This window comes from Anthonomus grandis, chromosome 12, assembly GCF_022605725.1.
Source record: "Anthonomus grandis grandis chromosome 12, icAntGran1.3, whole genome shotgun sequence".
NCBI classification, from domain to species: Eukaryota; Metazoa; Arthropoda; class Insecta; order Coleoptera; family Curculionidae; genus Anthonomus; species Anthonomus grandis.
In genome coordinates, this window is record NC_065557.1 from 3,417,891 (window position 1) to 3,432,840 (window position 14,950).

Genomic DNA, 14,950 nt, shown 5'->3' on the forward strand with positions numbered 1-14,950 from the left:
TATAATTATATAAAAACGTTAAAACAATTTAACAGTTTACCATATTTATCTAATACCTATATAATTTGATTCCCAATTCCCCCTGCCTTATCCCCTCCTCTTTGAATATGGATTTGTGAAAAAAGTACAATGTCATCCAAAAAAGTACAATTAGATCTATCCTTGCAGTACATCTAATGTAGCTCCTTGTAACAACACTGGTATCGGGTCATAATTAGTGTATTAGTATGAGCGTTAGTGTGTATATTTGCGATATTTTGTAATTTGCTGTTTTTTATTTTATTTTTGTTGAGTTGGTATTACACATTACCTTGTTTTGGAGTTTAACTCTGTGCTCTGTGACTTTGTTTTTTCTTTCATTTGTGTTGTGCTAAAAACTTTGAAAAAAAAAACACTAAAATGCCAACTTTTTGTGCGTATAGGGGTTGTTTTGCCAAAAGCGTCGCTGAAAAAAGTTTATTTTCGTTTCCTAGGGATATTAGAAGGTGAGCAATAACAATAATAAAAGAAAGTAGGTATAGAAAAGTTACATTATTATGTATTATTCATTATTAATTATGGTTGTTTAAAAGCTTTGAAAAGTTCAGAATATTCCCTAATTAATTTGTCGTGTCATGCAAATAAATACAGAATAAACATTATTTAATTTAATAAACATATATGTATATCCATCGTACCTAAACCATATGTATCTATGTATCTGTACATACGTGCAGGTACATAGCATTGTACATAGATAAAAATATTAAGGTTGATTTAGGTATACAGTATTTTTATGCGACAAAGAATAATGACTTTAATTTTCAATTATCTGTCTTTTTATGGACTGGTTTACCCATGCAAGTGCATAATATAGTAGTAGTAAAACCCTTAAAAATCTTATATTTTGCTCCAGACTATCATAATGGACGGCGACTATATTACGTATAATACCTTTATAAAATATGGACGTATGTGTGGTACCAACATATGTATATAACAATACATACATATATCTTTTTATATATAAATATATAAAAGCCGATGACACCTACTCTTAAATGTGTTGCGTATAAACCTTCCAGCTAAAATTTAATTTAAAAATACCCACCTATGTACATATGTATTTATGTATATTGTTAACATATTCTAATTATTCTAGGACCAATATAAGCCTTAAAAAAAAAATCCTATTTGAAATGTAACTAAATTTTGTAGTTTGCTCCCGTATTATATGAATAAAACCATTTTGATTTTAAAAATAAAAGCCTTTCGTTCAGTGTATGCGTTTACTACAACTTTTTTGAAACAATTTATTTAACCACAATAATACAATGTATAACGAGTTTTAATAATTTCTCCAATCAGTGTTTGAAAACACTGGCCCCGAGAATAACAAAACAGTAATTAATTATCTATAGTAAACAAATGTTGCAATGTTGCTTATAATTTTTTATACATAAATTAATTAACATTTTTTAAATCTTTTAATTTTTTAACAAAAAATCTATAGTTATTTATATCTTTTATACAATGAGGTAAACTATTAAATGTTTTAATTGCATCTGTAATTGGATTTCTTAAACCTATGTTAGTTCTTGTAGAAACTTGATAAACATTATTTAGTGATCTTGTTTGATGATTATGTACATTATGGTAAAACATAATATTTATGTTACTTTTTTGTCTGTTGTTTATAATTTTATATACAAGTTTACATTGTTCTATCTCCAATATCACTTTTAATTTGTTTAAACTTAAATTTGAATAAATTGTATTAGAACTTGTAAGCCAATCAAAATTAAACAAAATTTTCAAAATTTTATTTTGCAAAATTTGAGCCTTATTAAAATTAACTTCACCGCACATACCCCATACTGGCAAGAGGTACCTAAAATGTGTGAGAAAGGAGGCATTATAAATTTGAAATTTACTTTTTTCAGACAAATAATCTCTACTCCTATATAAGGCAGATAGCATTGGAACTGTTTTATCAAAAATTTTGTTTAAGTGTAGTGACCAATTTAAATTTTCATCTATTTGCAAACCTAAATATTTAATATTCGACACTTTTTCTAATACTACAGTATTAATATTAATATTTAGATTATTGCTGACTGACTTATTTTTTTGTTTGAATATCATGTATTTGGTTTTCTCAATGTTAATTTTTAATTTATTTGAAAACAGCCATTTAAGATAACATTTTAGGTCATTATTAATAAGTTGTGTTAAAGAAGTTTCATCTGTTCCAGCATATACCAGTACAGTGTCATCTGCAAAGGTAAAATATCTTGCTTTTAGCTTGGCTAACTTGAGATTCAGTACATAAAGAATATATAAGAGAGGTCCAAGAACGGATCCCTGTGGTACCCCGTAGGTGTTAGATAACCATTCACTAATAATATTGTCAAGCTTTACGTACTGTTTTCTGTCATACAAATATGTTTTAATTAAGCTGTACAATACATTTTTAAATCCCATTTTAAATAATTTGTCTAAAAGAATGTCTATGCTTACTACATCAAAGGCTTTTTTTAGGTCTATGAAGACAGCTATAACTATTTGTTGTTTATCTAATGCCATTGAAATACAGTCTACAAAATCCACAACCGCACCAAGTGTACTACTGTTCTTTATAAAGCCATATTGATATTTATCATTCAATAGATTGCAAGAGTTAATGAAAGATAACATTCTATTTTTTATTATTTTTTCAAGAATCTTGGAGAATACACTAACGACTGAAATGGGCCTGTAATTATTCATATATCTTTTATTACCTGACTTAAAAAGAGGTGTAATTTTACTTATTTTTAACTCTGATGGGAAAATCCCTTTTTGTATAGTTTTATTAATTAACCGTACCAAAACAGGTATCATGTATTCTCCAAGATTATGTATGTCCCTAACCGTAATATCGTCATATCCAGGTGCTGAGTTTATTTTTAGTTCTTTTAAAATTTCTGATATTTCCTCTTTATTAGTTAATGTTATAGAAATAGAACTATCATTGTAAACTTCATCAATAGAAAAAATCTCGTTTGATAGTTGAATCTCCGTTTCCAAATCTTTAACTATTGATTCACCGACCTGAGAAAAATATGTATTTAAATTATTTGCAATGTCAAGCTGAGAATTAATAATGTTATTTTCAATTATTAATTCATTAATTATTACTTTAGATTTTTTATTTTTTATTAAGCTGTTGATAAATGCCCATTGCTTTTTAACATTATCTCCAGCTAAATTCCATTGGGTTTGAAAATACCTATTTTTAAAAACACGTATTTTATTATTAATTTTATTTTTTATGTTTTTAAATTCAGAGATAATAGTTAGGTTTTCGGGTTGGTTAATTTTCTTTTTGTATATTTTATCTCTTTTTTTGATAAGCTCAAGAAGTTCAATATTTATCCAGGTGTTATTTTTTCGTATTCTTAATTTTTTTGTATATTGAGATTTATTTTTACATTCATTAATTAAATTAATTAATTCTTGAAAAGTTGTTACGTTAATGCTTAATATTTTTTGTATAAATAAGTTTACAAATTTTTTATAATCTACAGATTTGACTTCATAATCTACTTTTGGTTTATAAAATTGCACAGGTGTTTTAATATCAAGCAATATAAGTTTGTGATCTGAAATTGCATTTTCTTTAACATTAACTTTACAACTTAAATTACTACTATAATCGCTAAGAACATGGTCTATAAGAGATTTTGATAAACTGGTAACTCTAGTAGCGCATTCCTCATTTATCGAGTTATTAATTTTAAAATTGTTTAATGCTATTAAATCTTTGTACTCTTTGGTTACTTGCGAAACATCAAGCAAATTAATATTCATATCTCCAACAACTAAATGATTTTTAGGGTGAGTACGCATAATAGATTCTAAATATGGGAAAAAATTACCACTATTAACAGTGGGTGGTTTATATATAACACTTATTTTTAAGTTTTGTTCCCCTAAGCTAATACATTTCCAGTTTATTAACTCACCCTTCCTTGATTTCTCAATTTCACGAAACTTAATAGATTTTTTCACATAAATTGACACACCACCCCCCCTACCAGCTCTGCAGGAATGAACAGCATTAAAACCATCCAACTCAAACAGAAATGTTTCACTTTCTTCCAACCATGTTTCAGCTGCCAATAGTACATCCCAATTTTCACTCACAACCAAACACTGCACCAGATCCAGTTTATTTCTTATACTTTGTAAGTTCATGTAAGCAATTTTTAGTTGTTCACGAGGCCTCGCTAGTTTTCCAACTGACTTTTATTATTGATAAGGAGAACTTTTGAACTTTCGTCTTTCCTCAAAAAGATATTACCATCGCCAATCCATAGGAACTTAAAATTTTGATCTTTCTTAAAAGCCTTAGCTGCCATGTATAAATCAAGATTAGTTTTTGTAAGTTCATGGTTGAGAAAGATTTTATTATCCGTAGTATATCCCAAATCTGAACTTTTTAGGCCAAATTTCTTTTTTGATTTTAAAATTTTTGTTTTAGTTGATTCATCTTCAAAGATGACTTTAACAGGGTTATTTTTATTCTTATCCCTGCCCAATCTATAAACAGTAAATTTGTTTACGTTTGGGACATCAAGATAATTGGCAATTTTATTTACAATTTCAGGTAAGTTCTCGTTCTCTTTGTATGGGATTCCTTGCACCAACAAATTGTTTTTAAGTTCCTTTTGTTCATTTTTATTTAACTGTTGCTTAATTTGACCAAGTTCATCCTGTAATTCCTTATTTATTTTAAGTTGATCATCATATTTAGTTAATAAAGATCTGTACTCATTTTCCATCTTTTCCAATTTTGCCATAATATCGGCCAGAGTGTAATCCCTCTTTCCACGTAAAGCAGAACCAGGTCCATCTTTGGTGTTACATTTGCCATAGAGCCACTCGTCCTTGGATTTGCTTAATTTGACATAAGTTTTATTTGACATAGACAAGCATTCTCTATGCTTCCATATGTTGCATCTGTCACATAGTAGTGCTTGATGATCATCAAGAACATCCTTAAGACATATGTCGCAAATTTCAGTCTTGGTTTTTGGCATTTTAATACTGCTAAGATAATCCGTAAATCACGGCAACTCCGCTCGAGATTCCAAATACTACGTACCCGATATCGATGTGATCGACGTTTAAAAGCGCACGGGTCGAAGTTCACTTGGCAATAAACACCGTTTAAATTTTGGTGATTTGAAGGTAAAAAAGAAGCTCTTAGGCACTACAAAATCAGCGTTATTGTTCTATATACGCTAATGATCAGATCTATCGATAGTACAGTATTTAAATGATACTATTTGACACTAAATTTGAAAAATCTTTGTAGAACGATTTATAAACAGAACTTAACCGTTTATGGGCAACGTTGCCAAGTCAAAATTTACGAGATATCTCAGTGTATTTGCGCCGGGTGCATCTGTCAGTTGGGCTTATAATAAACTGGTTCACGGATATCAAAGGAGCCGACGCAAGCCTTCGCTTCTGTGAGATCGTTTATTCTGTGGTTTTATTAAGTACAACGTTCGAGCGAGGTCACACCATTAGAGTAAGTGACATTTTGCAAGCTATCAATAGATTTTGTATAGTGGGAATTAAACATTATTTTTAGTCACTCTAGTTGTGTTGCTTGTTGGTCGTTTGTGATGTCACTGACAAATATTTCCGTCTCGTAGTATAAATGACTTATTTAATCAAAGTAACCTAATTAAGAGATTTTTTAACGTTTAAATAACGTTTAATAATAAATGTTTTTAATATATTTTCTGTGTAAAAAAAGTGACAAGTGTTTTAGCCACGAAATATTTGCATATCATACTATCTCATATTAACTTAACTATTCCTTCCTTCAGTCAAACAATTCTTTATTCTCTTCCGGATTTCTACTGTATTTTTATATATTTTTTAAGCAGTTGAAATATTTCATACTATCAATGTGTAAAATTCGTTTCCTTATTAAATTCTTCACCGATAACGTAATAACAGTTTGCTTTTCAGGTTCCGTTAAATGCCTTGTATATCGTCAGTTATCGTTATTGTTAATATTCAAAATGTAACAATTTCTAACATAATTTAATTCTGTGGTTTCGCGTAAATTTAAGAACGGACACCATTTGTGAGTAAAAAAGGTTAAAATTTATGAACACTAATAAAATCGGCACAAAAGCAGACATTATTAGATTCTAAAACGGCATTTCACAATTTTCAGATATTGCTTTTTCCAAAATACTTATGCGATCATTTATTTTGAGTAGTTTATAGTCTATTCTTACCTCATAGTGCATCTCCAACTGTTTCACCCTGCTAGTGTAATACTGATAAACGAAATTGGCCATGTGGGCCATATCCTCGATTACCGTGGGAGCAGCTTTCGCGGGATTGGTGTCTTGGCACCCCCTCTGTGTGGGATAAAACTCGTTCAGGACGATGTGCAACTTAGTCGGACGTTGAGTCAACTACCGGAAAGAAAATAATGTTTAATTTTTCCATTTTCAGCCAGTTTATGTTGTGTTTAATGGAAATATGTCCCTAACAAGTAATCTGTATTGGGGAAAAATGAGTTTTGGCTTAAAGACTTCCGTTGGTATTTATAATGCTAGATAGGACAAGAGGGAATCAAATAATTACGTTTGTCTTACGTGAGATAAGGAGTGAAATGATTTCTAAGTAAAAAAGAAAATAGGGATTCATGACAAGACGGAACACTATGTATAACGCACCTGTTCGAAGGCAGGCGTCAATTCGAAGCAATTTTCAAAGAGCGACACTCGGGCGAACACGTAGAGGCCGAGTCTGGCCCTGGACATGGCCACCACCAGGCGTCTCACGTCCCTCAAGTGGCCCACCGCGTTCGTCCTGACTAGGGACAGTAGAATGTAGTCGTTCTGTTGTCCTTGGTACTTATCGACGGTCGTAATCTAAAAAAGTAATTTCTTAGGTGGATAAAGTTCAGTAGAAAATAAAACGTAATACATAGTTTGTTTTTGGGATTACGTCGTTGTTCTGAGAATTTCTATAGGATATCGAGTAGAAAATGGATTAGTAAATTTAATTTTATTATCCAATATCCACATTTTTTTTAGCGTACTTGGAATCCTATTTAAAGCAGGGTTGTGATTTAATAACGCCTAAATTCAATAACAAAATTCATACAGACATAATTTACAATATGTTACATAGGTAATTCTAGAATGACTTACATTTGTCTTAATATCTATACTACACCTAGATATAAATATCTCTATGTGCAGTTATAATCACTATATAGATTTAAACATTCTAAAATTAGTAGCTAATTTAATTAAAATCAGTAAATGTTTGAATAAGAAGAAAAAACTAGTTTAAATATATTTAGTATAAAAATACAACTACAGTAGAACCAGAAACAAATTTAAATTTTCAATTATAAAATGTACACATTGTTGTTTAAAAATATTTTTTTCCATGTATGTTCCTAATATTAACAGGCAGCAAGTTGTAGAACTTAAGGGCTAGCTAATTAAAGAATCTTAAATTAATATTAGAATTACTGCTTGGTATAACAAGATGTTTATTGAGGTTATTTCTAGTTCTATGGGAGTGATTAACTGTTGCAGCAGAGGATGGCTTGGCATAAATAAGTAGGCACACAGAATAAATAAACACAGTTCTAATATTTGGAACATCTTCAGAATACCAGAGAGATGTGGAGTACAATAACACATCAATTCATAAATTACATTCCACTTTCCTAAGTAAGTGCCACAAGTCGGGTAACCTAGGTGGCAACTCTATTAATCCACCGGTTTGGGAAAACTCATCCTGTTAAAACCATGACGTATGGATTATGTTTAATAGGATAAGAGTATTGAAATCAAGTCGTCTACTGAAACATCATGATAACGATGCCCCGTTAAAGTTCTTTTAAAGAAATATGGTCCTATTACTCTGTTAGTTATGCCTAATTATTTGCTCAAACAATTCAAGTTGTCACGACTGAAAATATTATCAGTTCTTTCGGTTTGTAATTGTACTCCAGAACTGTACTTAATCATTTATTAATTAATAGCCACTTTTTTAGAAACTTCACTACACCGTCTTGGCATAGATTCAAGAAGATTGTGTATAATATCTCCGGAAATTTCACTCCATGCTTCTTTTAGGACTTGGAATAATTCGTCTTTATTTCGGAACTTATTCGGATTTTTTTGTCGAACTTTTTTGTCTAGGTGCTCCCACAAGTTCTCGATGGGATTTAAATCTGGACTTTGAGCTGGCCACTTCAGAACTTGAATTTGTTGAGAGGTTAGGAAATTTTTAACAATTTTAGAAGTGTGCTTGGGGTCGTTATCATGCTGGAATTTCCAAATTAACGGCAAATTATCCTCGGCGTAGGGAAACATATTATTCCTTAAGATGTTTAGATAATATTGGCTATTCATGATCCCATCTATTCTCACCAGTGGACCAACGCTATGCCCGGAAAAACATCCCCACACCAACGCATTACCGCCTCCATGTTTGATTGTGGGAATAGTGTACTTTGGGTTGAATTTTTCATTCTCGGGACGTCTAACCCATCTCATACCATCTGACCCAAATAAATTGAACTTACTTTCATCTGACCATAAAACGTTTTTCCATTGATTATAGGTCCAATGTAAATGTTCTTTTGCGAATCTTAAACGAATTTGTCTATTTTTCGTTGAAATGAAAGGTTTTTTTACCGGTCTCCTGGCTTCTAAGTTGGCGTCACATAAACGTCTTCGAATAGATCGAACTGAAAGGGAAATGCTGGGATATGCCTTTTTTATATCTTTGGCGGAGAAAATGGATTTCTTATAGAACATCGTCTAATTAGCTTGTCAGTTGCAATTTGGATCTACCTGGCTTAGAGATGCTGGCAGTAGTGCCTCTAGTTTGCCACAATTTGATTTGTTTACAAATGACACTTTTATAAAGATCAAGTTCTCTAGCGATTGTTACTTGTTTCACTCCCGCATTGTGCTTCTCAATTATAAGTTTTTTTATTTGTTCAGATAAATTTAGACCTGGAGGCATTTTAATACTAAATAGGCTTCTTCACAATCGAAAACGAACTGCTTCAAACGAGACCTATTTAACTTAAAATATTTAATACAAAAAGTTTCTCTATTTATGTCTTCAAGTAAAAAAACATTGTTTACTATTTACATTTCTGTGATAAATATTTAAACTGTTTTGGTATGAATTTATGGCTTAGGCTAAGATAAACATTTTTAATACATGGTGTCACAAAAATTTTGAATAGATTATTAAATTAGAAAATAAATTTCTCTAATGTTTCTAATGTTCTCTAATTTCTCTAAAGTTTCTCTAATGTGTGTTTTTATACTGAAAATTAATTACATAACATTCAGTAAGCAATATTTTTAAAAATGTGACCTTTTATAAATGTGTTTTAATTATAACTAAAAAAACCTAGACTTAGTGTCCTGAGGATGACTTAATATAAGTCGAAACGTCGACATTTAGGTAAACAGGTTTCTGTTTTATTTCTGACCCCACCCAACAACCCTCCGCAATATTAATATTTATAAACTAAATCAGTGTACATAAAAGTCATTCTGAAAAAATATATGATTTCAGTAATATATTATGGAATCACATTGATTTCAGTTATAAGTTACATAAATTCCATGCGAAAAATTACTGAATATATGTATAGAAAAACTATATCAAATTAAGGTATTTATTACAACAGAACTAATAACTGAAAAGTTTACAGTACAAATTCCTTAAAGCTGCCAAATAAGCAGTGCTTGTTTTAATATACACGATTGATGAGATTCGTGATAACATCTAAATTTGCAATACTTATATGAATTGATTTTAAGGTCAAATAAATCAATGTTTGTCACTTTTATAGGATAATACTTTTCTTGACAGATTTTATGCCCCTCAGGGTTTTCAGCTCGGTCCACTTTTGTTTGTTATTTACATTAATTTGAAATATAAATCTCTCGTGCGTTATTATGTAGAAGATCTCGAGATTTTCAGTCGTCAATTCTACTCTCCATTATTTTTAACTTTAAGAACTGTTGTCAAGAAAAATAAAGTACATTATGACTTGTACTTGCAGAAGAGAGTTTTTTATTGGATGTAAGCCTTTTATTGTTTTCAGTAAGTATTTGGTTATTTGTCTCTTTTAAATTCTTCATTAATTAACTTAAGATCATATCATAGAGCTCAAAAAATAAAATTGTATACTTGTCCAAGGACGCCACATTGGTGCAAACAATATAAACGCAAAAACAAGACTAAATATCAAATTTTCTTACCTTATGCGGTCTGCCGATCAACGGGTTATTAGCGCACCTCGCGTTAACCACGTCCCTTATAAGGTGCTTTTGCCCATTGTATGTGGTCAAAATGGTGATTTTACTTGCCGGATAACCGATCAGTCTCATGAACATAAACACCGCGACTACATATTCCGCTTCGGCTAAATTCTAAAATACTCAAATTGAACTTGAACGAATATTAAGTAGAAAAAAAGTGTGAAGAACTCTCACCTGATAAAAATACGGATTCGGTTCGGATTCTCCGACCCCGTTAAAGTCTTGCACGTCAATCAGTTGGAAATCGTAGACGAAACCCGCGTTCGCCTTACGGTACTCGGGCCAGTTTTCCACGTGACTTAAATTTCCCAGTTTTTTGTATCTCCACTTGTACAAGTTGCAAATGCTGCAAATACATTCGGATTTTATTCCATAAAAAGGCAAAGCAAACAAAACAAAAGGTCACAATAGATAAATACTCATAAATATCTACTATACTACACTATAAATCTTTGTTATAGTTCACTCAACTGACTTTTTGACCGCAATAAAACCCTAAATATCTTTTGGTCATAAAAAGACCCAAAATTATCATATTTTTGTGATCAGAGCCGGATTAGAAACCTAATATTTACCTGCATTGCAAAATATTAAAAACGTGCGATTAAGGGCTAAAAATGTAAATATGTGTATAATTTACCTTGACGAAACTTGTTTCGCCACTCATGATACTGTACAAAAAGGATGGAGTGACTCCTCAAAAAAATGTAGCACCCTCAAATAAAGGATACCAATAATACAGGTATGCTCAGAAAGTGACTTCGATTCACACTGTTTAGTACTTTCAGCTAAATATATAGCAGATCCTTCTCTGGATTACCACCAAAACACTGACTCACAACTTTTTGAAAGTTGATGGAAAATTGTGTTATTGTTATGGATAACACCGCCCAACAGCATGTATGTTGCCTGGAATATTTTTATGATTCTAGGCTTATTTTTAATGCTGATATTAAATAATGTCATCAGTTTATATGTGTCAGCTCTAGTTTTTGAGTTAAAAGGAGGGAGTATTTTTTGGGAATTAAAAATACACTCAACGTACAAACATTTTTAATTACAAGAACTATACACTCAGGAATTTTCTTTTATATGATTTTCTACTAGTTTTGAATGAACTGCTACTCTGAATACTCCAGCAAAAATCGGCCAACATATGTGCATCCCAGCGACCCTGAAATCGTTCCTCCATGATTCGAAGATCTTGGTGGAATCGTTCACCCTGTTCTTCACTCATGTCACCGAGATTTTCAGGAAAATGGTGTAAATGGCTGTGTAGGAAGTCCACTTTGCTGCTCATGTTACATCCAAGTCGCTGGAAGTGTGACAACATCTCTTCGACGTGCGCAATGTAATCATCACCCTTCCTATTACCTAAGAAATTTTGGATAACCCAAACAAAGGAATCCCATGCATTCTTCTCAATTTCTGACATTGAGCTGGTGAAATTAGGATCGTTTACCAACTTGCGAATTTGTGGACCATCAAATATACCTGCCTTGAGTTTTTCTGAACTTAGACTTGGAAATTTTCTTGAAATATATTTGAAACATTCACCATCTTTATTTAATGCCTTAACATATTGCTTCGTTAAACCTAGTTTAATGTGCAGGGGTGGCAATATGATACGATCTCGTGGCACTAGAGGTTCATTTATAACATTAAGACTACCTGGAAGTAGGGCTTCCCTAGAGGGCCATTCTTTTTTTGACCAATGTTCTGATTTTGCTCTACTATCCTATAAACACATAAAACAAGGATATTTAGTGTAGCCTCCTTGTTGTCCTAAAAGGAAGTTCACCATCTTAAGATCAACGCAAATCACCCATTTATGATAGTTATATTTGATTTTGTTCATGACCAGTGCTATTGTGGGGTATTCTTCCTTAACTTTAGTTGAATGTGCTATTGGTATGGAGCCTAGTTTATTTCCGTTGTGCAATAGTACACACTTCAAACTCCGTTTTGACGAGTCAATAAATAAACGCCAATCGATTGGTTCATATTTCTGCAAGCCCATGGCAGTCATTAAACCAGAAATATTAGTACAAAATACAAAATTATCCTCCTCAGCGAAAAAGGGAAGTAAGTCTTTTTCTCGAGTGCGGTAATAAGAAAATTTAGTTTCTTTAGTTAAAAGATTTCTCTCTTTTAATCTGGAGGCCAATAATTCAGACGAAGTTTTGGATAGTCCAAGGTCTCTCATTAAATCATCAAGTGCACTTTGATCGAATGCTTTTGGTTCAAAGAGATTTTCTGGAACAAACTCGTCATCGCTCATGCTACTCAGTTCATTCAATTCATCAGAACTTTCTGTAGATGTAGATGGTAATGGTAAAGATGTATCTTTTGAGCTCCTTACAGGCCTCACAGCTGATGTTGATGTGGGGTAAATCCATTTGGAGCGGTTCGTCTTGTTGATTCCTTTTATATTAACAACGTAAAACTAGCAGTCATCGTGATGATTTAAAGGTTCACGCCAAATCATTGGGGATTGGAATTTAAAAGAGAGTCTCTTCTTAGTGGCCCATAAACGTAATTCTTCAACACAAATTTTGCACATAATATTGGGCACCCAGCACTTGTTATCTGTTTCCAAAGGAAAACCAAAACACTCTAAATACGCTCGTTTCACAAAGTCTGACATATTCAATCGAAATTTTTGAAAAACATATTCACCACAAATATAACAAAAACAATTCGGATCGTTAATGCAGACCCTTCTTAGCGAAGTCATGATGAAAATTACAATAATTTATCTAAAACGCGACTATAATAGATAAAAAACCAAAAATAAAGATAAATGAGAAGAACGTAGCTATATCTAAACAACTCGAGCTGTTAGAGTAAAACTGACGACAGATTCGAAATCAGATGCCTCGAATTAGTAAACAACAATAAAAATATTTCAGTCAACATAAAATAACCTTCGATTTGTTGTGCAGTGTAATGCTTGTTCTAATAGTACTAAAGCAAAAGCATTTTCTCTTTCAGATGTTACTAAATTTCATGTGGTGGTAAGAATAACGGAGATATTATTGTTTATATTAAAAAAAAATCAAAGAAATTTGATAAAATCAAAAAAATGTTAAATACCAGAAGAACTAACAACTTTTCGAAAAAATGATGTGGGTCCCCGTTTGGGCTTATAGCCCGTTATATGGTCACCAAATAAACAAATAAAATAAAAAGTTCTTATTTAGGCAAAACTCGTTTACCTGGGCCTGGCACGTCCCTGTCCGTCCAAATCCACCGTGGGCACCCCCAATCTCACCAACCTGGTAAACAAACTCTGTTCCATATTCGAATACTTCTGGAACGCCATGTTCTTAATCACCGGCGGTAACTGATGATGATCCCCGATCATAATCCAACGTTTCAATCGGTTGTAACCGTCCTGCGGGTTCTGTAACAGTAACGGGATAAACGTTTCGATCTCCAATATCTGGGCGGACTCTTCCATCAAGATGTTGTCGTATTTGAAGCCGATTTCGACCAGTTCTTTGCGTTTTAGGGCGGCGTGGGTGCAAGTCATCGCGATGATTTTCGCCTCTTTCACCAGGAGATATTTGGAGCGATCCAGGCCGGAGCGTAACAGTTCGAACGCCCGGAACTCCTCCAGTTCTTTGAAGATGTGCTCGATGTACCTGAAGCAACTTTCGGCCACTTCTAAGTCTTCCTCGTAGGTGCGCCCTTGGAATAAGGGCTGGGGGGCGTTATCGAAGAACTTGTGGAACGGGAACTCGCTCGAGATTTGTTCGGGAGGGATTGGCTAAAAAGAGATGCGTAGAATTTGGATTTTTTTTTACATAAGTTACTCTTACATAAGTCCAGTGGTGTCCACAAATAGTATCTGGTTTTCAAGGTAAACACTCATTTTTAAAGTCAAATATCTTGAGAACTAATTGGACTAGGTTTAGAAAATAAGAAGCATAATACTCGGAAAAGTATTGGCTACAAATGTTGTTTACGGCTAAATAAAGTCCAAGCAAAAATGTAAAGTATATACACAGTTTTCAGCAGTGGTGTCCAAAAATATTGTCTGCTGGCTTTCAAAGTGAACACTCATTTCAAAGTCAAATATCTTGAGAACTAATTGGACTAGGTTCATAAAATAAGAAGCATAATACTCGGAAAAGTATTGGCTACAAATGTTGTTTACGGCTAAATAAAGTCCAAGCAAAAATGTAAAGTATATACACAGTTTTCAGCAGTGGTGTCCAAAAATAGTCTGCTGGCTTTCAAAGTGAACACTCATTTCAAAGTCAAATATCTTGAGAACTAATTGGACTAGGTTCATAAAATAAGAAGCATAATACTCTGAAAAGTATTGTCTACAAAAGTTGTTTATGGCTAAATAAAGTCCAGTCAAAAATTTAAAGTGCATACACAGTTTTCGGCAGTGTTGTCCAAAAATAATGACTTTCACCCTGAAAGTCATTACTACGCACTTCAAATTTGAAAATCTAGCCAACTAATTGGACTATTTAAAATTAAGTAAAAACCCTGATACTAAGCAGAGTTTTCGCTATAAATGTCACTTAAAATTCAATACAGTTCAAGCAAAATGTGCTCTATTT

The 14,950-nt window shown here is 32.4% G+C and overlaps 2 protein-coding genes across 3 annotated transcripts in view; one reads left to right on the forward strand and one right to left on the reverse strand.

Annotated features, from left to right (window-relative positions):
• LOC126743203 (replication stress response regulator SDE2) overlaps positions 1 to 14,950 on the forward strand; it is a 41,505-nt gene that overhangs the window by 19,054 nt on the left and 7,501 nt on the right. The gene's annotated exons all lie outside the window — the stretch shown is intronic.
• Positions 1 to 14,950, reverse strand: part of LOC126743194 (RNA helicase aquarius) — a 105,471-nt gene that overhangs the window by 15,835 nt on the left and 74,686 nt on the right. For both annotated transcript variants that reach the window (XM_050450175.1, XM_050450176.1), the window contains 5 exons: positions 13,589 to 14,142; positions 10,545 to 10,716; positions 10,311 to 10,481; positions 6,732 to 6,929; positions 6,285 to 6,467 (listed from right to left, as the gene is read on the reverse strand). In XM_050450175.1, the coding sequence (XP_050306132.1) occupies positions 6,285 to 6,467; positions 6,732 to 6,929; positions 10,311 to 10,481; positions 10,545 to 10,716; positions 13,589 to 14,142 (1,278 nt within the window). The remainder of the gene's footprint in view (positions 1 to 6,284; positions 6,468 to 6,731; positions 6,930 to 10,310; positions 10,482 to 10,544; positions 10,717 to 13,588; positions 14,143 to 14,950) is intronic.